General features: G+C 43.2%; 1 protein-coding gene across 1 annotated transcript; it reads left to right on the top strand.

The window, feature by feature from the left end:
- Window positions 1-516: 516 nt before the first annotated feature.
- Window positions 517-17,897, top strand: LOC127571903 (extracellular calcium-sensing receptor-like). The gene is given in 9 exon segments (XM_052018652.1): window positions 517-662; window positions 4,962-5,253; window positions 7,778-8,195; window positions 8,198-8,260; window positions 8,444-8,586; window positions 8,588-8,623; window positions 9,974-10,177; window positions 12,113-12,236; window positions 16,981-17,897. Coding segments are annotated over 9 exon segments (2,343 nt in total).
- The last annotated feature ends 5,340 nt before the right edge of the window (window positions 17,898-23,237 follow it).

Below are 23,237 nucleotides of genomic sequence, written 5' to 3'. Positions count from 1 at the left end.
TCATCTTGAGTTGGGAAAATCGTTTGGATGCAGATCCACTTTGGCCCTCTCCTGCCTTTGTTCTGTCGAGTAAACCCTCTTATTCTTGTGGTTGATCAATGTTGTTGGCGTTAGTGTGGGTAGCTTTGGGGAGTGGCTGTTTGTGACTGATGTGGGGAGGGTGAGAAGTCTTACATCTCACTTAATGAGATTTTAAAACCTAATGTGAAGGCAAGTTCCCAAATGTCCTTAACCATCGAGACGTAAATGATAACAATGTACATTCCCCAATTATTATCTATTCTCATGTGTAATGAAGGCTTCAGTGATTAAACCTGCACTAAGCTGCTCACGTCCATTTACTTACAATATTTAGTCATCCATTTATTCACCTGACATTAACTAATCAACGAAGGGGGTATAAAATGGGAAGGAAATGGGCAGAATCACAACTGCTACACTGGGATGACAATGCATCTCCTTTTGTCTTTGAGTTTCTTCCTTCTGATGCAGCACCCTGCTGGAACGGGTGAAAAGATGTGCAGGCACCAAGGGAAGTTTGATCTTTCTGGTGTTTCCATGGAAGGGGATGTTGTCTTGAATGGCTTATTTCCTATTCATTTTACGATAATTCAACCCAATGTCTCCTTCAGGTCTGAACCAGAACAACCATTCTGCCATGGGTAAGTCAGAAACTGGGAGCGCTGCTATTTGCTTAAACTATTCAATCAGCTCAACTAATTTGAGTAGATACTTCTAGGTGGTATTAAGATCATTAACACATTAAGTTAGTACAAACTGCAACAGATTACTTCCTCTATGCTGAATGTTAGCACTTAATAACAATGGTAAATTGGGAGATTAAATTGGTAAATAGGTCTATTATTGTCACATGTACTGAGGTACAGTGAAAAACTTGTTTTGCATGCCGTCCATACAGATCATTTCATTACAACTGTGCATTAAGGTCGTACAAGGGAAAACAATAACAGAATGCAGAATAAAGTGTTACTGTTACACAGAAAGTGCAGAGCAGGCAGACAGTAGGGTGCAAGGTCATGTTCAGGTAGATTATGAGGCCAAGAGTCCATCTAATGAAAAGGTTAGAAGGAAATTTTTTCACACAAGTGAAATTTAGGAAATTAAATTCTTTACGGCAAGTGACTGGGAAAGAGATATGTGATAACGTCGTAGAAACAACTTAGTGACAGGGAAGACCTGGGAAATTGGTGAGGATAGAAAATGCTGGAAATATTCAGCAAGTCAGGTAACACCTACGGAGAGAGGAACAGGTGATTCAGGGCGATAACCTTTCATTAGGAATAGAAAAAAGTTAGTGATAAAGATGTTCAAAGAGGTGCAGAAACTGTGATTAGGAGGAAAAAGCCAAGGAGAAGGTCTATGAGAAGATGACATGGGAAAAGTGATGGTAATACAAGGCAAAAGTAGATAATAGGGGTACATAAAATAACTAAGGATGAATCTGTACGTTGAAAAGCAGGATCATAATCTGAAATGGGTGAACTCAACTTTAAGGCTTGAAAGTTGAATTTTAAGGAAAAGATGTATCATTACTTGAGATAACAACAGAAAATGCTTTAAACACTTAATGGGTCAGGCAGTATCTGTGGAGAGAGAAACAGAGTTAACATTTTGGGTTGCAGACCTTTCATTAAAGTCAAAGTCAAGTTTATTGTCAGATGCACAAGTATGTGTATGCACAGGTGCAATGAAAAACTTACTTGCGGCAGCGTCACAGGCACATAGTCCAATATAAGCAGCATTCACAAGAAAAAAACATAAATTAAACATAAATTATACACAATTTTTCCAAGAAAAAACCCAACTAGAACCAAAAAAAAGTCCATTTTAGTGCAAAGTGATCAAAGTGGTCACAGTGTTACTAAATTGTAGTGATTAGGGTTTTGCTGTTTGGTTCAAGAACCAAATAGTTGAAGGGAAGTAGCTGTTCTTGAACCCAGTGGTGTGGGACTTCAGGCTTCTGTACCTCCTGCCTGATGGTAACTGCAAGAAGATGGCATAGTCCGGATGGTGGGGATCTTTGATGATGGATGTTGCCTTCTTGAGGCAGATCATTAGATAGTACCGATAATGGGGAGGGATGTGCCCATGATTCCTCCCACATTCCAAAGACGTACGGGTTAGGAAGTTGTGGGCATGCTATGTTGGCGCCGGAAGCATGGCGACACTTGCGGGCTGCCCCCAGAACACTCTACCTAAAGGATGCATTTCACTGTGTGTTTCAATGTACATGTGACTAATAAAGATATCTTATCCATTTTAAAATAACTTGTTGAACATATAAAAATAGTATGGATGAAATTTTGGGGAGGTATTTATGAGGAAAGGAATAAAAGGGTAGTTTCATGTGGTTAACTGAAAGAAAGTTTGAAGCTGAGCTTAAATTTTAGTAATGATCTGTGGGGTGAATAATTTGTTTCCATCTGTAATTTTTTACAGTATTATGCAGTGATTCCTTCTGACAACTTTTGGGTGTTTCCACTGGCCTTGATCTTTAAACTGGGGGAGGTAGAAATTTGCTGTTGGTTACTTGTGTTAAGTACATCATGTGCCAGGTTTGGAATTTGGCTTAATGGAACTGAATTTCAGAACTGTGAAGCTGAAACAACATTGTGTGTTTAGAACAGGCAAATGAGGATGAATTTTCTTAAAGATTATTAGGATGCCTGATACAATCAGGTGGAAAGCCACAATTATTTCCTTCAGGAGATCACAAATCACTTCAAAGCAACTTTCATATGTTTTCGTATATAAGTAGGAGATAATCTACACACAAGAGCAGCCCGGGGTCAGAGAGGGGGATGGTTTGCTAGTTAATTTGGTTTTATTGGGATGGATGTTGTCCAGGATAACTCACCTGTTGTCTTTGAAAGTTGCATCCTCCTGAACAGAGCCCTGATTAAGCAACTCATCCAAGAGGCAGCACACACAGTAAGGAATCAATAATCAAAGGGCAACGGTTTTGAAGTAATTGGTCAGATATGGGGGGAGATGAGGGAAAGATTTTTCACCTCGACAGCGATGGGGATCCGGATCTCACTGCCTGAAAGGTTGGTAGAGACAGAATCCCTCATCACATTCAGACTGTTCTTGGCCGTACAGGCAAAGTGTCAGGAACTGCAAGGCTGTAGACCTGGTGCTGGAAGGTGGGATCAGGCTGGAGACATCTATGACTGACTTGGACGCGATGCATCAAATTGCCTCCTATGTCATAAACTTTCTGTGATTCTAGCAGCATCATTCTAGCACGGCACTGAAGTGTCAATCGAAACATTTTATATGTATTTTCTATGACACAGAAGGAGGCCATTCAGCCTATCAAGTCTATGCCAGTCCCTAGAGCATTCCCATTCTCTCTGTTACTTCCTTGTACCTTATTCTTTATCACATGCACTGCGAGGGGCTGGTGGAATCAGATACAATCAGTTTGTTTAAGAGGCATTTTGATGGCTACTTAGAATAAGCAAGGTATAGAAGGATATGGTCCTATGTGGGGAAATGGGATCAGTGTAGATGGGAGAAAAGGTCAGCATGGACACATTGGGCCAAAGGGCCTGTTTCTGTGTTGTTTATCTCTATGACTCTATGCTCAGCAACTGCCCCTGATTCTCCTACCAGCTACCTACACTCCAGCCAATCTTTTACAGATGCACCATAGAAAGCATCCTAACCGGATGCATCACTTCTTGGTACGGCAACTGCTCATCCCAAGACCGCAAGAAATTGCAGAGAGTTGTGAACACAGCCCAGTCCATCACGCACACCTGCCTCCCCTCCATTGACTCCATCTACACTTCCCGCTGCCTTAGGAAAGCAGCCAACATAATCAAGGACCCCTCGCACCCCGGTCATTCTCTCTTCTCCCCTCTCCCGTCGGGCAGAAGATACAAAAGCTTAAGAGCACAAACCACCAGACTCAAGGATAGCTTCTATCCCGCTGCTGTCAGACTCTCATATCCTAAAAGATTATCTCTTGAAGTCTTGATCTTCCAATCTACCTCATCGTGGCCCTTGTACTTTATTTGTCTGCCTGCACTGCATTTTCTCTGTAACTGTAACACTATATTCTGCATTCTGTTTTACTTTTACTACCTCAACATAATTATGTATGGCATGATCTGTCTGGATGGTATGCAAACAAAAGCTTTTCACTGTATCTCGATTCGTGCGACAATAATAAACTAATACCAATTTACAGTGGCCAAATAACCCACCCATCACCTTGTCTTGGGGATGTGGGAGACAATCAAAATGCTCAGAAATCCACTCAGTCACAGGGAGAATGTACAAACGGCACACAGACAGTACTGAACCTGGAGATACAGGAGACTGCAGACGCTGGAATCTGGAGCAACAAGCAGTCAGCTGGAGGAACTCAGCGGCTCGAGCAACATCTGTGGGGGGGGGGGGGGGAAGGAATTGTCGTCGTTTCGGGTCAAAACCCTGTGTCAGGACCTGGGTTGAGCCTCAGGACTGAACTTGGGTCGCTAGAGGTGTGCGGCAGCAGCACTAACCGCTGCACCACTGAGCCTTCCTCACTATCTCCAGGGCGATTAAACTCAACATTTATCGATGAAAAGCATTGCCTCTGGTCTAAAATGCTAAACATTTAAAAGATTGCAGATTGTACTCGCCTCTTGTAACTTAATGGAACTGACTGTGTGGAGATGAGCACAAATGATATGTGTTCAGCACTTGGGATCAAAATGAATTGGTAATTGGTTTATAGTTGTCTCGAATGGACCTCTCATACGCTTAATTGTTTTTCCTTGTACTACCTCAATGCACTGTGATTAAATGATCTGTATGGATGGCATGCAAAGTTTTTCACTGTACCTCGGTACATGTGACAATAATAAACCAATTTACCAATTTATTTAAAATGCTCTATTCTTCGGACATTATAAAAGTGTCCAACCAAATGAACATCTACTTTTTAGTTTTAATTCTAGGTCCTTTCGCTGGATGCAGACAATGCTCTTTACATTGCAAGAAATAAACAAAGACCCGTCCCTCCTGCCAAACATAACATTGGGCTATAATATTTACGACACGTGCACTACTCCAGTTCATTCACTGAGAGCAGCATTGACGTTAGCCAGTGAACCAAATGAAGGTGTCTCCAATTACAACTGCAAGGGAGCCTCATCCATTCCTGTGATTGTTGGTGACTCTGGGTCAACCCAGTCTCTGGTCGTGGCAAACACAATGATGCCTTTCAAAGTCCCAATGGTAAGATTCCAAGTGTGTGTGTGTGTGTGTGTGTGTGTGTGTGGTGTGTGTGTGTGTGTGTGTGTGGTGTGTGTGTGTGTGGTGTGTGTGTGTGAGAACTTTAGAACATGGGCCATCATAGAAAGAAGAAAAGAATTTGCTCAGGATGCCATAAAGCAATTATTTTTAATGTGTAGTCATTGTTGTTGGGCAAATGTGCAACTAATTCTGCATTCATTCACTGGGATCTTCCTTATGCCATGAGATCATTGTAACCAGGTATTAGGCATTGAGTGCTATGACTGGTCAACAACTTTAAAATGGACTTTGTCTTTGTTGTTCTAATTGTGTTCTTTCTTGTAAATTTTCATATAATTTGTTTAATTATTGTTTTCTTGTGAGTGCTGCTTATCTGATGCTACGTGCTTATAGAACATAGAACATAGAACAATTACAGCACAATTCAGGCCTTTCGGCCCACAAAGCTGTGCCGAACATGTCCCTACCCTAGAAATCACTAGGCTTACCCATAGCCTTCTACTTTACTCAGCTCCATATACCGATCTAACAGTCTCTTGAAAGACCCTTGTGATGCTGCTGCAAGTAGGTTTTTCATTGCACCTGTGCACACATGGACTTGTGCATCTGACAATAAACTTGACTTTGACTTTGACTTTGTAAACTCCTTCATCAATGCATGATCTCTTCATTAGCTGCAGAAAGCAGATTAGATGTGCATTGGTCCTTAACCGTTCAACAAATCCTATTTTTTTTCATTCTTTTGGATGTTGGCATTGTTGGGATTGCCAGCAATTACACTCTTGGGAAGCTGGTGATGAGCTGGCATACTGACCCATGGCTGTGTTGCTGGTAAATGAAAACCAAAAAAAAACTGCAGATGCTGGAAATCTGAAATAAACACAGAAAATGCTGGAAAACAATTAACGTTTCAGGTTGAAGACCCTTCATTATAATTGCTACCCTCATCACAGATGCTGCCTTACCCACTGAGTTTTTCCAGTATTTTTTGTTTTTATTTCAGTGCTTCTGGTGTAGATCCTCTCTTAGTGTTCTTGGAGAGAGATATGCTGGATAAGAGTCATAGCTACACAGCATGGAAACAGGCCCTTTGGCCCAACTTATCTGTGCCAACCAAGTTGCTTAACTGAGCTAATCCCTTTTGCCTACATTTGGCCCGTATCCCCCTAAACCTTTCCTATCCATGTACCTGTCCAAATGCCTTTTAAATGTTGTAACTGTATCCGCCTCAACCACTTCCTCTGGCAGCTCGTTCCATATATGCACCACCATCTGTGTGAAAAAGTTGCCCCTCAGGTCCCTTTTAAACCTTTCCCCTCTCACTTTAAACCTGTACCCTCTAGTTTTCGACTCCTGTACCCTGGAGTATAGACTTTGGTTATTCACCTTATCTCTACCCCTCATAATTCTATAAACCTCTATAATGTCATCCCTCAGCCTCCTACGCTCCAGGGGAAGCGGTCCCAACCTATCCAGTCTCTCCTTATAACCCAAGCCTCCAGCCTCGGCTGCATCCTCATAAATCTTTTTGCAGGCTCTCCATTTCTGTGACACCCTTATCATCCCATTGATAATGAAGAACTGGTGATACTTTTCCCAAGTAAGTATGATGCGTGACCTGTGGTTTTCCCAAGCACCTTCTGCCCTTTGTCATTCTTGGTGGCAGAGATCACAGGTTTGGGAGGTGCTGTCAGAGTGGTCCAGGCAAGCAACTTTTACGAGGATGTTGCCAGGACTAAAGTTATGGAGAGAGGTTGGCCAGGCAAGGTCTTTATTCCTTGGAACGTAGGAGAATGAGGGGCGACCTTATGGAAGCGTTTAAAATTATGAGAGGCATAGATAAAGTGGACAGTAACAGTCTTTTCCCCAGGGTAGGGGAGTCCAAAACTTGGGGGCATAGGTTTAGAGTGAGAGGGGAAAGATTTAAAAGGGATCTGAGGGGTAACTTTTCCGCATAGAGGGTGGTGAGTATGTGGAACGAGCTGCCAGAGGAAGTGGGTGAGGCAGGTACAACAGTATCATTTAAGAAGCACTTGGATAGGTACATGGAGGGGTGGGGCTTGGAGAGATATGGGCCGAACACAGGAAATTGGGACTTGCTGGGTGGGCACCGTGGTCGGCATGGACTGGTTGGGCTGAATGGCTTGTATCCATGCTGTATTGGTCTATGACTATAACTGTAGTGCATTTTGTGGATGCTACACTCTGCAGGCACTGTGAGCTGGTGGTGGAAGGAAAGAATATTTAGAGTGGTACATGGGGTGCGAATCAAGCAGCCTGCTTTGTTTGGATGCTGAAGGAACTCAGTGGGTCGAGCAGCGTTTGTGGGGGGAAGTAAATTGTCGATGTTTCGGGTCAAAACCCCGTCCTTCTCATTTCACCACTGACGTGGTTTTAAATTAAAGATTTAACATTTAGGTGCTGTACTTCCAAGTGGCATATCTATTTTAATTCTGCGATCGTACATGAAGTGTTACATGATGTCTTTGGCGTGTGTTTTCTCCAGGTCAGCTATTTCTCATCCTGCACCTGCCTCGCCAACAGGGACAAATTCCCAGCCTTCTTCAGGACCATCCCGAGCGATGCCTACCAGGCCCAAGGTGTGGCCCAGCTGGTGCATCGGTTTGGTTGGACGTGGGTGGGATCGGTGGCCAGCGATGACGACTACGGCCGCAACGGCATTCAGGCGTTCAGTGACGAAGTCAGAAGGCTGGGTGTTTGCATTGCTTTCACTGAAGTCATTCCAAAAGTGTACTCCAGGCAAAAGATCCTTCAAATCACAGAGGTGATCAAAGCATCGACTGCCAGGGTCATCGTCATGTTTGCCATCGAGGGAGATGCGTATCCTTTAATCAGAGAAATTGTGAAGCAAAATATCACTGGAAGACAATGGATAGCAAGCGAGGCTGGGTCCACCTCTGCGTTGAGCGCAGCCAGAGAGAATCTCCTCTCTCCCTGACTGGGACAATAGGGTTCGCAATTCGCAGAGGTTGAGATCCCAGGCCTGAGGAATTTCCTTCTTGAAGCCCATCCATTCAAAAACTCCGAACAATCTCTTTGTGAAGGAGTTTGTGGGAGACGATATTTAAATGCTCCCTCAGGACCTCAGGTTGAGCGCAAGGGGCAGAGGGAGAAGCAATGTCATCTCCGAAAAAATGCACTGGGTTGGAAGAATTAAACAGTACCTACAATATATATTCCGATGTTTCAGAATTAAGAATTTCATACAATGTGTATAAGGCAGTGTATGCAATAGCTCACGCCCTTCACAATTTACATGCCTGCAAAAGTAATAGAGGCCCGTTTGACAATCGGAACATGTGCAAATATCTTCAATCTTCAACCGTGGCAGGTAAGGCATTTGAGGAATTTTAAAAGAATTTTGAAGTCTGTGCACAGTACCTGGGTCATGTTATCAATAACACTGAGAAGAGGCAGAGAGAACGAGGAGACAATGGAACAAGTCAGGTTGGAAATTGGAGGGGCAGGGTTCAGCTGGTCACGGTACTACCTGGCAGCACCACTGTGCCACCCCAGGGGAATTCTCTCTAGTTACAGTATGGTAGTTGAAGTGAAAAGTCAAAGTTGAGTTTATTGTCATGTGCACATTACACAGGTGCAATGAAATACTTAGATAAGATAAGATAAGATATCTTTATTCGTCACACGTACATTGAAACACACAGTGAAATGCATCTTTTGTGTAGAGTGTTCTGGGGGCAGCCCGCAGGTATCACCACGCTTCTGGCGCCAACATAGCATGCCCACAACTCCCTAACCCGTACGTCTTTGGAATGTGGGAGGAAACCAGAGCATCCGGGGGAAACCTACGCAGACATGGGGAGAACGTACAAACTCCTTACAGACAGTGGCGGGAATTGAACCTGGGTCGCTGGTGCTGTAAAGTGTTAAGCTAACCACTACACTACTGTGCCTGCTTACAGTATTGTGCCTACTTACTTGCAGCAGCATCACAGGCACGTAGCATCAGATACACAACATTCACAAGAAAAACATGAACCTAAACATAAATTATACACAATTTTTACAAAAAAGAACACAATTAGAACAAAAAAAAAAGTCCATTTTAGTGCAAACTGGTCATAGTGTTGCTAAACTGTAGAGATTAGGGTCGTGCCGGTTGTTTCAAGAAACCGAATGGTTGAAGGGAAGTAGCTGTTCTTGAAGCTGGTGGTGCGGGACTTCAGGCTTTCTGTACCTCCTGCCCGATGGTAGCTGCGAGAAGATGGCATGGCCCAGATGGCAGGGACCTTTGATGATAGATGTTGCCTTCTTGAGGCTGCACCTCCTGTAGACACTACCGATGGTGGGGAGGGATGCGCCCCTGATGTATTGGGCAGAGTCCACTACTCTCTGCAGCTTCTTACTGGTAATAACATGGAGCTCACTAGAACGTAGCATTGAGAGAATATACTGTAGATAATATAAGGAAAGCTGGATAACAGATGAAGGAGAAAACGAAGAAGCATACACAGAGTGAAGTGGAAGGAGGGGACTCTTGTGTATCAGTTAAACAAAGTGGCCTGTTTCTGCGCTGTAAGTTCCATGTGGCTCTGTGAATGATGGTAGAAATGAAAACGTTTTAAACAATGAATTGACAAAGAAAAGTGAAACAGTAACTTTTTGTTTTATCAGTTGGTTCTGTAAAGACATTGTCAATCTGCCCTAACTTTTTGCTAAGCTCTTACATTACCTGAGGGGAGTGCGATACACCAATAAGCTTGGAGAAGAGATTTACTTTGATGAAAATGGTGATATTATGGCGACGTACGACATTGTGAACTGGCAGAGAAATGAAGATGGCTCAGTCAAATTTGTACAGATTGGACGTTTTGATGCTGCTTCAGGCACAGGCCGTGATCTCGAACTAAATGAAAAGGCTATCGTTTGGACTGGTGGAAAGACTGAGGTAAACCACTCTAACTTTTCACTCTAATTCTTCTTAAGGTGACGGGGGGGGGGGTAAGTTCAAAGGAGATGCGCAGGTCACAGAGAGTGATGGGTGCCTCGAATGCGCTCCCAGTGGTGGTGGTGGAGGGAAGTACAAAAGAGGTATTTAAGAGGCTCTTAGACAAGCACATGAATGTGCAGAGAATGGAGGGATATGGACCTTGTGTAGGAGAAGGGAATAGTTTTGTTTGGTGTTTAATTATTAGTTTACTTAGTTCAGCATAACATTGTGGGCCGAAGGGCCGCTTCCTGTTCTATGTTCTGTGTTCACCTATTTTGAAGGTATATTAATATTGTAATTAACCTACAGAGTCCATGTGTGATTTATGTTGGGTCTGGTATCCAGTAGCAGTCGATGGTTTGATTCTATTGAATGTTCCTTCAGGTGTCTCAGACGTGCTAACTTTAAAGAGCGGTTAAACCATCTCTTGATGAGCAGCATGATTATCTCTAATATCTGTTATCTCTACAAAAATACAGCTGACAATTTAATTCCTTCTTTTGTAATCTGCATCGGAAAAATTTGTGTGGTTGGTCTATGTTGACAAGAACTTATGTTCTGCTGGTTGCAGAGGCATAGACAGAATGAAAGAGTTATACGGCATGGAAGCAGGACCTTTGGCCCAACTTGTCCATGCCGATCAAGATGCCTATCTCAGTTAGTCCCATTTGCCTGCATTTGGCCGATATCCCTCTAAACCTTTCCTATCCATTTGCCTGTCCAAATGCCTTTTAAATATTGTTAATTTACCTGCCTCAACCACTTCCCCTGCCAGCTCATTCCATATACCGACCACCCTCTGTGTGAAGTTGCCCCTCTGGCCCCTTTTAAATCTTTCCCCTCTTCCCTTAAACCTATGCACTCTAGTTCTTGCTTCCCTTTCCCTGGTTACATGAATTCTGAGAAGTTCTTCAAGTTCGACAGTTTTTGAAGCACACAGCTTTCTCACATTAAAAAATAATTAACTAGAAAACTAATGATTACACTAATTAATCTTAATTGTTCAGTATCATCCAATTGAAGTAATTGTGAGTGAATTTAATGAGATTACCCATGGTGTTGATCTGAATATACTTATTAAAATACTTGTTTTAATAATAATATGAATTACAGGACTATTAATCAATTTGCCAAGGTAATTGTTCAAATATATTGGGGAATTACACCTTAACTAAAAGAAGTTAAAAGAAGTGACTACATTCTATTAATTTTCCTGATTGAGAAGATCCACGATGTTTTACATTTGAAATTCTGCAAATTAATTTCAGAAATAACATTGCGTGAGAAGAGAATGGGGAATGGGTTGGGGCACATGATGCAATTGTTTTATTGAGCAGCAGTTAATTTATTCCTAAGTAAGAGTAAAGAGAAACTACAACAATAAGAAACAGGCTAATTTTGTTCCATTAAGATGCAGTGCAGAGGATAGTTACTTACAAATTACGTGAACAAACAATTCCAGTTACAACCAGCAGAGCGGTAATGAAGTTTGATTTAAGATTTATTAGTCACATGTACATCGAAACACACAGTGAAACGCATCTTTTGCGTAGAGTGTTCTGGGGGCAGCCCGCAAGTGAAGCCACGCTTCTGGCGCCAGCATAGCACGCCCACAACTTCCTAACCCGTACGTTTGTGGAATGTGGGAGGAAACCGGAACACCTGGAGGAAACCCACGCAGACACATGGGGAGAACGTACAAACTCCTTACAGACAGCGGCAGGAATTGAACCAAGGTCGCTGGTGCTGTAACAGCGTTACGCTCACCGTTTTTGCATAAGATTGCTGGAAACTAACCAGCTCTTCAGATTACGGACTGTGCTAAAATCAGACACACATTCTTCTTTTGCCTTTTTGTTAATATATCAGGCTCCAGAGTCATTCTGCAGTAAAAGTTGTCCCCCGGCAACAAGGAAAGTGACTCGGAGCGGAGAACAGATCTGCTGCTTTGACTGCCTACCGTGTGCTGATGGTGAGATTAGCAATGAAACAGGTAAGACTTATCTCCTGATGCTGTATTTCTCTCAGTAATAACTCCTGGTGCCAATTTATCGGCCAAGAGTACAGCTGAAGAGAACATTTGATGCACTACATTATGACGTGAAATAAGCTGCCTAAAAGATTAGTGCATGCAGATTCAAGGAGTTAGACAGATGCCTGGAGGAATATATTTTAGGGCTACATTTCTATATTTCCTTCTAACGTAGAAGGACGTTCAGCCTGTTTATCCATGCTGACTCTCAAAGCATTCCCATTCTCCCACTAATTTTCCCGTAACCTATTCTTCCCACACTCCTGTCAACTCTCTGCCTCCCAACTGTAACACTCCGCCACTCACCTACACACTGGCAGCAACTTACAGCAGCCAATTAACCTCTCAACCCACATGTTTTTGGGATGTGGGAAGAAACCGGAGCACCCTGAGGAAACCCGTGGGGTCACAGGGAGAACGTGCAAACTCCACACAGACAGAACTGGACCTCAAGTTCAAGTTCAAGTCCTCTTTAGTCTGCTCTGCAAATAATGATCTTAGTTTAAATTTGCAGATCTTCAAGTTCAAGTTTATCGTTGTCACAGGCATACATACACAGGGTATAAATGCAATGAAAATTAGCTTATTGCAGCAGTAGCACAGTACATTACTAGCTGAGGACAAACATAAGTTAACATACAGTTAAATTAACATAAATTATACATAACATACACATGTGATTTGGCTCAGTTTTGAACCTGGGTCACTGGCACTGTGAGGCAGCAGCTCTACGAGCTGGTGGTGAAGGAGATGGGATTGATATTTTTCCTGAATTCATTAGTACCTTTGATTAAGAAAAATCAAACTCAGATTTAAAATTAACATAATGTGAATGAACTGCTGTTTGTGGTATTGGTATTGGTTTATTATTGTCACTTGTACCGAGGTACAGTGAAAAACTTGTCTTACATACCGATCGTACAAATCAATTCATTACACAGTGCAGTTACATTGGGTTAGTACAGAGTAAAAAGTGTAGAACGATTATAGTAAGGGTAATGAGTAGGTCTGTAGAGAGCAGCTTACAATGAGTTGCCACGCTCCGGCGACATCTTGCTTTATGGGAGGGAGCTCCAACTATCTACCACTCGCTGTGAAGCAGATCTTCCGAACTTCATTTGTGACAAGGCTTGGTTTTAATTTTTTAGCTATGCCTTGTGGTCCTGAACTCCTGACCTGCAGCAATAGTTCCCCGCAATCCACCCCATCAGTACCCTCTAATACCCTACATTATGATCAAATCACCCCCCTAATCATGTGAACTCCAGTTTCTGTGCTCCCCACTTATCATTCTGCTAAATCAATGCTACAGTCTTGCGTGGACTAAAATATCCTTACTAGGTGTCTGTATAGTGAGTAGTCTGGAGTTTAAACATAGAAACATAGAAAACCTACAGCACAATTCAGGTCCTTCGGTCCATAAAGTTGTGCCGAACATGCCCCTACCTTAGAAATTACTAGGCTTACCCATAGTCTTCTATTTTTCTAAGCTCCATGTACCTATCCAAAAGTCTCTTAAAAGACCCTGTCGTATCTGCCTCCACCACCGTTGCCTGGCAGCCCATTCCACACACTCACCACTCTCTGAGTAAAAAACTTACCCCTGACATCTCCTCTGTACCTACTCCCCAGCACCTTAAACCTGTGTCCTCTTGTGGCAACCATTTCAGCCCTGGGGAAAAGCCTCTGACTATCCACACGATCAATACCTCTCATCATCTTATACACCTCTATCAGGTCACCTCTCATCCTCCGTCGCTCCAAGGAGAAAAGGCCGAGTCCACTCAACCTGTTTTCATAAGGCATGCTCCCCAATCCAGGCAGCATCCTTGTGAGTCTCCTCTGCACCCTCTCTATGGCTTCCACATCCTTCCTGTAGTGAGGAGACCAGAACTGAACACAGTATTTAATCTGTGCTATGTTAGCTCAGCCCAGTTAGGCTGTCAACAAGAGTGGTACTGAGAGAACAGTTGAATAGGATTCAAAAATATAATCACAAATCAAGTCTAAAGTTAATATACATGGTTGTATTTTGAGGGCTAGATTTGGTTCATTTGTACCTGTGCTTGTCATAGAGTCATAGAATCATAGAACATTGTACAGCACAGGAATTGACCTTTCAGCCCATTATGTCCATGCTTACCCTTCTGCCCATCTAGACTATCCCTGTAGAAGGATACAGTCCTACTATATCCTTCTATGGGATTAATGTACATAGAGGGGCAAATGTAACCTTTTCCTGCTGTGCCTTGCCTACTTAAGTGTCTGAATGCCTCTTAAATGTGGTAATTGTACCTGACTCCACCACCTCCTCTGGTAGCACATTCCAGACATCAACTACTCTCCATGTAAAGAAGAGTTGCCCCTCAGATACCCCTTAAAACTCATTCCGCTCACCTTAAACCTATTCCCTCTTGTTTTTGATTCTCCTACCATGGGAAAAAGATTCTGACTCTCTACCCTATCTTACATACTTTTATCAGGCCACCTCTCGGAGTCCTTCACTCCAGGGTAAACAAGCCCAAACTATCCAATCTCTCCCAACAACTAAAGTCCTCCAATCCAGGAAACATCCTGGTGAATCTCCTCTCCAGCGCAATCACATCCTGGTTTGATAACTTGGCCACAGTCAACATAAGCTCACATAGACGAAACATGAACTTGGCTTACATAGAACATAGCACAATACAGGCCTTTCGGCCCACAATGTTGTGCTGACCTTTAAACCTCGCCTAAGACTATCCAACACCTTCCTCCCACATATCCCTCTATTTTAAATTCCTCCATATGTTTATCTAGTAATCCCTTGAATTTGATCAATGTACCTGCCTCCACCACCACCCCAGGCAGCGCATTCCATTCCCCAACCACTCTCTGGGTAAAAAACCTTCCTCTGATATCTCCCTTGAACTTGGCTTGCTTCTGCGAATCCTATTCCACACCCTGCTTTTGCTAAAGCATTCTGCATTCTTCCTCAACACCCAACTCATTTCAGTGTAAGTAAAATTTTTCTGTCTGCTGCACCATGCAATTTAAAATCAGGAGTTAAGTCATGTTCAGAGATTGCACTTGTTTTCTTAGATGGGAGCTTGAATGTATTCACCTCAGATCTTGTGTTTCCTATCCTAAAATCTCCTCTAATTAATTTAAATTGTTGCAAACAATATAACATTTAGTTTGTCTGTTTATGGGGTGGGGGCTTCATTGCCAAGGCCCCATCCCTAATTGCCCTCAGATGAGGTTGTGAACTGTCGACTTGAACAAGTGCAGTCCCTCTGGTGAAGGCACTCTCACAGCACCATTGGGTAGTGAGTCCCAGGACTTAGACCCAGTGATGATGAAGGACCAATAATATTTTTCCAAGTCAGGATGGTGTACAACAAAGTCGAAGTCGAGTTTATTGTCAGATGCATAGGTGCAATGAAAAACTTACTTGCAGCAGCATCACAGACACATAGCATCAGATAAGCAGCATTCACAAGAAAAACATAAATTAATCATAAATGATACATGTTTTACAAGAAAGAACACAATTAGAACCAAAAAAAAACAAAGTCCACTTTAGTGCAAAGTTGCTAAACTGTAGTGATTAGGGTTTTGCCAGTTGGTTCAAGAACTGAATGTTTGAAGGGAAGTAGCTGTTCTTGAACCTGGTGGTGTGGGACTTCAGGCTTCTCTACCTCCTGCCCGATGGTAGCTGTGAGAAAATGGCATGGTCCGGATGGTGGGGATCTTTGATGATGGATGTTGCCTTCTTGAGGCAGCGCCTCCTGTAGATACTACCGATGGTGGGGAGGGATGTGCCCGTGACATATTGTGCAGACATTGTATTGATGTATTGGGCACCACAACATTGCTGTGCTGTTCCCGTGTATCTGATGCCCTGGTCTTTCTCAATGGTGGGTTTGGGAGACAAATAACACTCAGGGACATCACAACACACAAAGAGCAAGCTCCCCTGCAATAATATAGAATACACACCTGGGACTAGTTTAGGATATGGTGCCAAACCTGCCCTACCTGAAGGTGTTGATAAAACAGTGTTTTCTAAGGAGTAAGTCACTTGCTTATCAAAGTCCATAATTCATCAAAATAGACTCATTATTATGTAACACAAGATGCTGGAGGAACTCAAGCGGGTCGGGCAGCATCTGTGGAGGGAAATGGACAGTCGACGTTTCGGGTCGAGACCCTTCATCTGCACTGAAAGATGGAGGGGGAGATGGCCGGTATAGAGAGGTAAGGGGAAGGGGTGGAGCAAGAGCTGGCAGGCGATAGGTGGATCCAGGTGAGATCTTGCTAGCTCTTGCTCCATCCCTCCCCCTCATGAATGATAGTAAAATGAAGGGCTATGTGGGAGGGAAGGGTTAGCTAGATCTTAGAGTAGGATAAAATGTCGGCACAACACTGTGGGCCGAAGGGCCTGTACTGTGCTGTAATGGTCTATGTTCTTTCTTTCCGTCCAGATGAAGGCTCTTGACCCAAAACATTGACTCTCCATTCCCTCGACAAATGCTGCCTGACCCGGCTAAGTTCCTTCAGCATCTTATGTGTTGTTCCAGGTTCCAACATCTCACATTATTACATTGGATTGAACCACAAGCAAAAAGGTTAAAAACCAAAGAAACGTCCATTGCATTTAACCAATGTACTGTTTAATTGTGGATTGTAAACTGTATAACAATCTCTTTAAATATTATCTCAGATTCTCTCAACTGTATTCCGTGCGCACCGGAAGATTGGCCCAACCCACTGAGGAATGAGTGCATCCCAAAACATATTGAGTTCCTCTCATTTAAGGATACCATGGGGATCACCCTGACAACTGTGTCCCTGCTGGGAACGGCCAGCACGGTGGGTGTCGCAGGAGTGGTCTGGTACTACAGGAGAACCCCCATCGTCCGAGCCAACAACTCCGAGCTCAGCTTCCTGCTCCTCTTCTCGTTGGCGCTGTGTTTCCTGTGCTCGCTGACCTTCATCGGGCAGCCCTCGGAATGGTCCTGTGTGCTGAGGCACACGCTGTTTGGAGTCAGTTTTGTCCTCTGCATCTCCTGCGTGCTGGCCAAGACCCTGGTGGTGCTGATGGCGTTTAAAGCAACTCTCCCCGGCAACAACCTGATGAAGTGGTTCGGGACCCTGCAGCAGATCCTCAGTGTCCTGCTCTGCACAGCCGTCCAGGTGGTGACCTGCCTGGTGTGGCTGCTCCTGGCAGCCCCGTTCCCAGTGAAGCAGACCAAATACTACAAGGACAAGATTATTTTTGAGTGTGATTTAGGCTCGGTGACCGCGTTCTGCTGTGTACTGGGTTACATCGGCTTCCTGGCGTGCATCAGCTTTGTCCTTGCGTTTTTAGCTCGGAAGCTCCCCGACAACTTCAATGAGGCGAAGCTCATCACCTTCAGCATGCTGATCTTCTGCGTCGTGTGGCTGGCGTTTGTCCCGGCCTACGCCAGTTCCCCTGGGAAGTACGCCGTGGCAGTCGAGATCTTTGCCATCTTGGCCTCAAGCTTTGGCCTGCTCATCTGCATATTTGTTCCCAAGTGTTACATCATCCTGTTAAAACCAGAGCAAAACACCAAGAGACATCTTATGGGCAGAAACTGTCCCAAAACATCAATTTAGGTTTATGTTTCCTCCTACTGAATCCAAATCAGGTGCCTTGCACCAGGTGACACATTGCACATAGAAACCAAGGAAGATATAGAATGCGTGCAGAGAATCGGTAGGTGATCCCACCACGTTTAGTGAGTGAAGGAATGGTTTGTCCATTGATTAACAATGTATAACTGCACCTGCTATATTTCCTGAAGCATAGGTTGTGCTTAGTATGAACTGGTTCTGTATCCTGGGGCACAAAGTAGTGGAGCAGGAATTCATCTGGTTGGCCTGTGTGGGGACATTACTGAGCTCATTGGCACAGATAATCTCCCCCTCCAGTGGCAGCTAATCAGTTTCTCAGGTCGGATCTAGAAAAGCTGGGTGAGAGAGATGTATGCTTTTGAGAGCCAACCTGAATTTTCCTCCTCCAATCACGGTCTCACTGGATTCCAATAAATGCATGCGGTCATCTCAGTCTGATTCTCTGCAGCTTAGACACGCATTATCCTATCAAGTCACAGATCAGTTAGCAGTTAGGGTAAATCTCATGTGCAGTCTTGTACACTCGTACCCAGCAAGGCATCAGAAGTTATTTCAGTGACATTAACATCCAACACACAATAGACTAATCAATTGGTTGGTTAATTCTTACATTATGTCCCTCTGTATGCTATGAAACTTTGTCTCAATTCACAAGTCTCACCATTCTTCCAATTAATAGGTTTGTTCTCTATTCTGTTCAAGTATGTTCAAGACCTTCTCAATACTTTGAGTACTTAGCCTATGTGAAATGAGAAGGAAAAGCCAAATCTCTAAGCATGTACTCAGTCTAGTCTGGACTTTATCTGATATATGTACTTGGTGATTTATTAGATTATGCTTATCTCATATGTTACGGACTCAGTGAAAGTCCCTTTAAGATAGAGAGTGTGTGTATGTGTGTGTGGGGCGTGCTTACGTCAATAGAAGATAAAGGACGTAATGACGTTGTTGAAGAAGGCAGAAGAAGAAGGAGAGAGAGAGAGAAGGGAGAGAGACACCAGCCTGCTTGTTTTCTCTATCGATGGATGAGAAACAATAACTGTGTTTGCCACTGAAATCCATGTATGGAAGTTGGAAGTAATCCGGTGGAGTTCACTTTGTTGCTGACCTGTAGAAGGAAACAGGTATTTGTGTGTGGACGACCACGGTTCGGATGCTTTTCGGGGTGAGGAAGTCACTACCGAGTAAACACTGAAGTGTCGTTTGGGTTCCATCGTGGAACATTTGGATTTCGTATGTACTCTCTCTATGTTTTTCTACATCTACATCTTATCTTCAGACAACGGTGGTTGTTGAAGAAGCCCTTGCTCATGTTTCACCTTATGGCTTGCGGAACTGAACTTTAAGAACCATTCAGGAACTGGGAGTTTTGGACTTTGTCACACACACACACGAAGAGTTTAGTTTTGGGGTTAACGTTCGAGGTTTAACATTTTTGAATTCTAACATACTAACATTTTTACTTTTATTTTACGTATTATCATAAGTAGTGATTAATAAAATAGTTTTTAACACTGAATCATGCTCAGTGTGTTTCTTTTGTTGCTTGTTTGTGACACATATATTAATTAAAAGTACTTTGACAGACTTTCCCTGGAAAATTCTCTTCAATTAATAAGCTCAGTGTTTAGATTCAGATTAGTTTATAGGCATATACATCAGGGTGCAATGAAATTCCTTGCTTGCATGAAGCTCACAGAGTAAACAGTATACGTGAAGATAATAAATACAACAGCAAACACAGTGATGAGTGCAAAACAACAGAATGGTGTGAAGATTGCAGTGCAGCCTGAAGTTGTTCAAAAGGGAATGTTGAAGTGACAATAATGCAATAACTGAGAGATATAGAACTGGGGTTTCCCAATTCTAGGGGGTGTGAGGGTTTCCCAGAGTTTGCCAACATTTGCTTCTCCTTGAAAGAAGAGGCAAGGTGAAGATCACTGGAGGTGTATTTGAAAGGGTCACTGGGACACAGGGTGGATCAAGTTTTGCAGGGGCTGCTTAGAAACGCATGAATGTTTGCGTGTTCCACTTAGTGTGTTTGAAGAGTGTCAGAAAGTGAGACTAGATTGAAACTTATTAAACTTATAAATATTGCATAAGTATTCTTTGCCTTAGTCACAGAGTCATAGAGTCATCCAGCATGGAAAAATGCCCTTTGGCCCAACTCATCCATACAAACCAAAGTGCCCATCTAAGCTGGTCCATTTGCCCGCGATTAGCCCATATCCCTCTAAACATTTCCTATCCATGTACCTGTCCAAATGCCTTTTAAATATTGTTATTGTACAACCATTTCCTCTGGCAGCTCGTTCCATATATGGACCACCCTTTGTGTGAAAAACTTGCTCCTCAGTTTCCCATGAAATCTCTCCCCTCTCACCTCAAACTTATGCCCTCACCTTAATCCCCCAACTCTAGGAAAAAGACTGTGTACATTCAGCCTATATATACCTCTCATGATTTTATGTAAGATCACCCCTCAATTTCCTATGTCCAAGTAATAAAGTCCTAGCCTTCCCAATTTCTCCCTATAACCCAGTTCCTGTCATCCTGGCAACATCCTCATAAATCTTTTCTGCACTGTTTCCAGCTTAATGGCATCCTTCCTATAGCAGGGTGACCAAAACTGAACACAATACTCCAAATGCAGCTTCACCAATGTGTTGTACAACTGCAACATAACATCCCAACTTCTGTACTCAGTGCCCTGACTGATGAAGGCCAGTGTGCCAAAAGCCTTCTTCACCACCCTGTCTACCTATGATGCCACTTTCATGCCCTTATACTCCTAGGTCCCTCTGTTCTACAACACTCCCCAGGCCCCTACCATTCACTGTGAAAGTCCTACCCTGGTTTGACTTCTTATTTGTTTTAATATTATTAAAGGAAATTTGATTAAAATTATAATAAAGGAAACATTAATTTGTTCTACCTAGAGCAATACAGATGTCATATTGCAGAGGGACTCTGCCTGCTCATCTGAGAGTCATGGGTTCAAATCCAACTCTAGAGACTTGAGCTCATGACAATGCTGTGGTATCAACTTTATCGCCATTAAATCAACTCCTCACCAGTCTCATCAGGTGAACAGAACGAGTCTGAAGATATGAAGTTTCTCTCATATCTGGGCCAAATCTATTCGTCAATAAACAAAAAGAAAGGATGTGACTAAAGCCAATTAGTCAAACCCCAAAGGTTTGCATGCATAGAAGACTGGGCCATGAGCATCGTGACTGTCACTGTGGACGTTACTCATTAGGAGGATAAAAAAAAAACACACCTGGTCTGCACCTTAGCCAAACCGAGGAGGTACAGAGAAAAAATGTGACCTGGCAAGATGCCCATACCCTGAGAGGTCATTTAGGGTACAAAGATGGCTGTTTGAGGCAATTGACCTCACAATGGGGTGAACTAGTTCAATATGCCACCCAGAGTGGCATACTTAATATATAATGATAGGTGTACTGCATGGTTATGACACTGAAACAGTTTCTATAGTTCTGTCTATTTAATCTGTTGGTATTTTTGTAGTTCTTTGTCTAGTACTCGTAGAATGATCTCTATAAAAGACAAAAAGTGCATTTCCAATATACAGAAAATATTAATGTGTGTGACAGACGGAAATTAAAATTCTTCATTACCAGCAGACATATAGAGCTATAAGCATATTATAGATACATTCATAGTTACACAGCATAGAAAGAGGCCCTTCGGCCAACTTATCTATGCCAACCAATATGGCTATCTAAACTAGTCCCATTTACCTGTGTTTGGTCCTCTAAACCTTTCCTATTCATGTACCTGCCCAAATGTCTTTTACATGTTGTAATTGTATCTGTCTCTATCACCTCCTCTGGCAGCTCGTTCCACATACCCACCACCCTCTGTGTGAAAAAATTGCCTCTCAGATCCCCTCAACTTTTCCCCTCTTGCCTTAAACCTGTGGTCCTCTAGTTTTAAGCTCCCCTACCCTGGGAAAATGACTATGACTATCTACCCTATCTATGCTTCTCATAAATTTTGAAACTTCTATAATGTCACCCCTCAGCCTCCTTCACTCCAGGGATAACAGCCTCAGCCTCAGTCCTAAGTTATTTATTTATTTAAGATATTTATTTATTAGTCATATGTACATCAAAACACACAGTGAAATGCATCTTTTTGCGTTACTGAGAATGTGCTGGGGGCAGCCCGCAAGTGTCGCCACGCTTCCAGCAACATAACATGCCCACAACTCCTAACCCGTATGTCTTTGGAACGTGGGAGGAAACCGGAGCACCCGGAGGAAACCCACGCAGACACGGGGAGAACGTACAAACTCCTTACAGACAGCGGCCGGAATTGAACCTGGGTCGCTGGCGCTATAATAGCGTTACGCTAACCCCTACGCTACTGTGCTGCATTCCAGTCTAATAACTAATGCCTTCCAGTCCCAGCAACATTCCTAGAGGACATGCAATTAAGGTGAGAGGGGGAAAGTTTGAAGGAGAGGTGCAGGGCGTTTTTTACACAGAGAGCGGGAAGTGTCTAGAATGGGCTGCTGGGGGTAATGGTGGAAGCAGATACAATAGTGGTGATTAAGAGGCTTTTAGATGGACACATGGATATGTAGGGAATGGAGGAATATGGATCAGGTACAGGCAGAAAGGATTTAGTTTAATTTGGCATCATATGTGTCTTTGGCACAGACACCTTGGGACAAAGGGCCTGTGCTGTATTGTTGTATGTTCTATGTACCTCTAAGTTCAAGATATTCCACTGCTTTTGGCCCTTGAGGAAGGAAGTTCCAATCTCATGATCCCCAGAACAGAAGAGTAAATTGCCTCGTCTATGTCTCCAATGGGTGACCTCTTTTTTTTTAACAGCGACCCTCAATGCTAGATTCTCCCTCGAAAAGAAACATCCTCTCTACATCCAGCTGGTCAAGGCTCCTCAACACCAGGACTGTTTTTCCCACCCACGCATGCCCCATAATCTTCAGTTTAACATTTAGTATCAACAGCACTGCAGGCTTAGCCTGACAATTCTGTAACATAGGAGAGATTCAGGAGCACAAGTAAAAAACCATACATATCCACCAAATGACTGAGTCGGTTGGTGCATTTCCTTGCAAACCTACAGAAGCAGTTTGTAGCGGGGGAATTATTTTTGCTTAGACCTTGCAAGGAAGGACTAGCATTTCCCTGAATGATTCCCTGTAAGTTCTGGACTTTTGTGCAACCCTTTCTGAATGTGGAAGTCTTGAAGGTAGAGTCACAGAGCAATACAGCACAGAAACAGGCCCTTTGGCCCAACTCGTCCATGCTGACCAAGATGCCC

The sequence above is a fragment of the Pristis pectinata genome, chromosome 6, assembly GCF_009764475.1.
Source record: "Pristis pectinata isolate sPriPec2 chromosome 6, sPriPec2.1.pri, whole genome shotgun sequence".
Taxonomy (NCBI): Eukaryota; Metazoa; Chordata; class Chondrichthyes; order Rhinopristiformes; family Pristidae; genus Pristis; species Pristis pectinata.
This window is presented reverse-complemented; position numbering and strand designations above follow the sequence as displayed.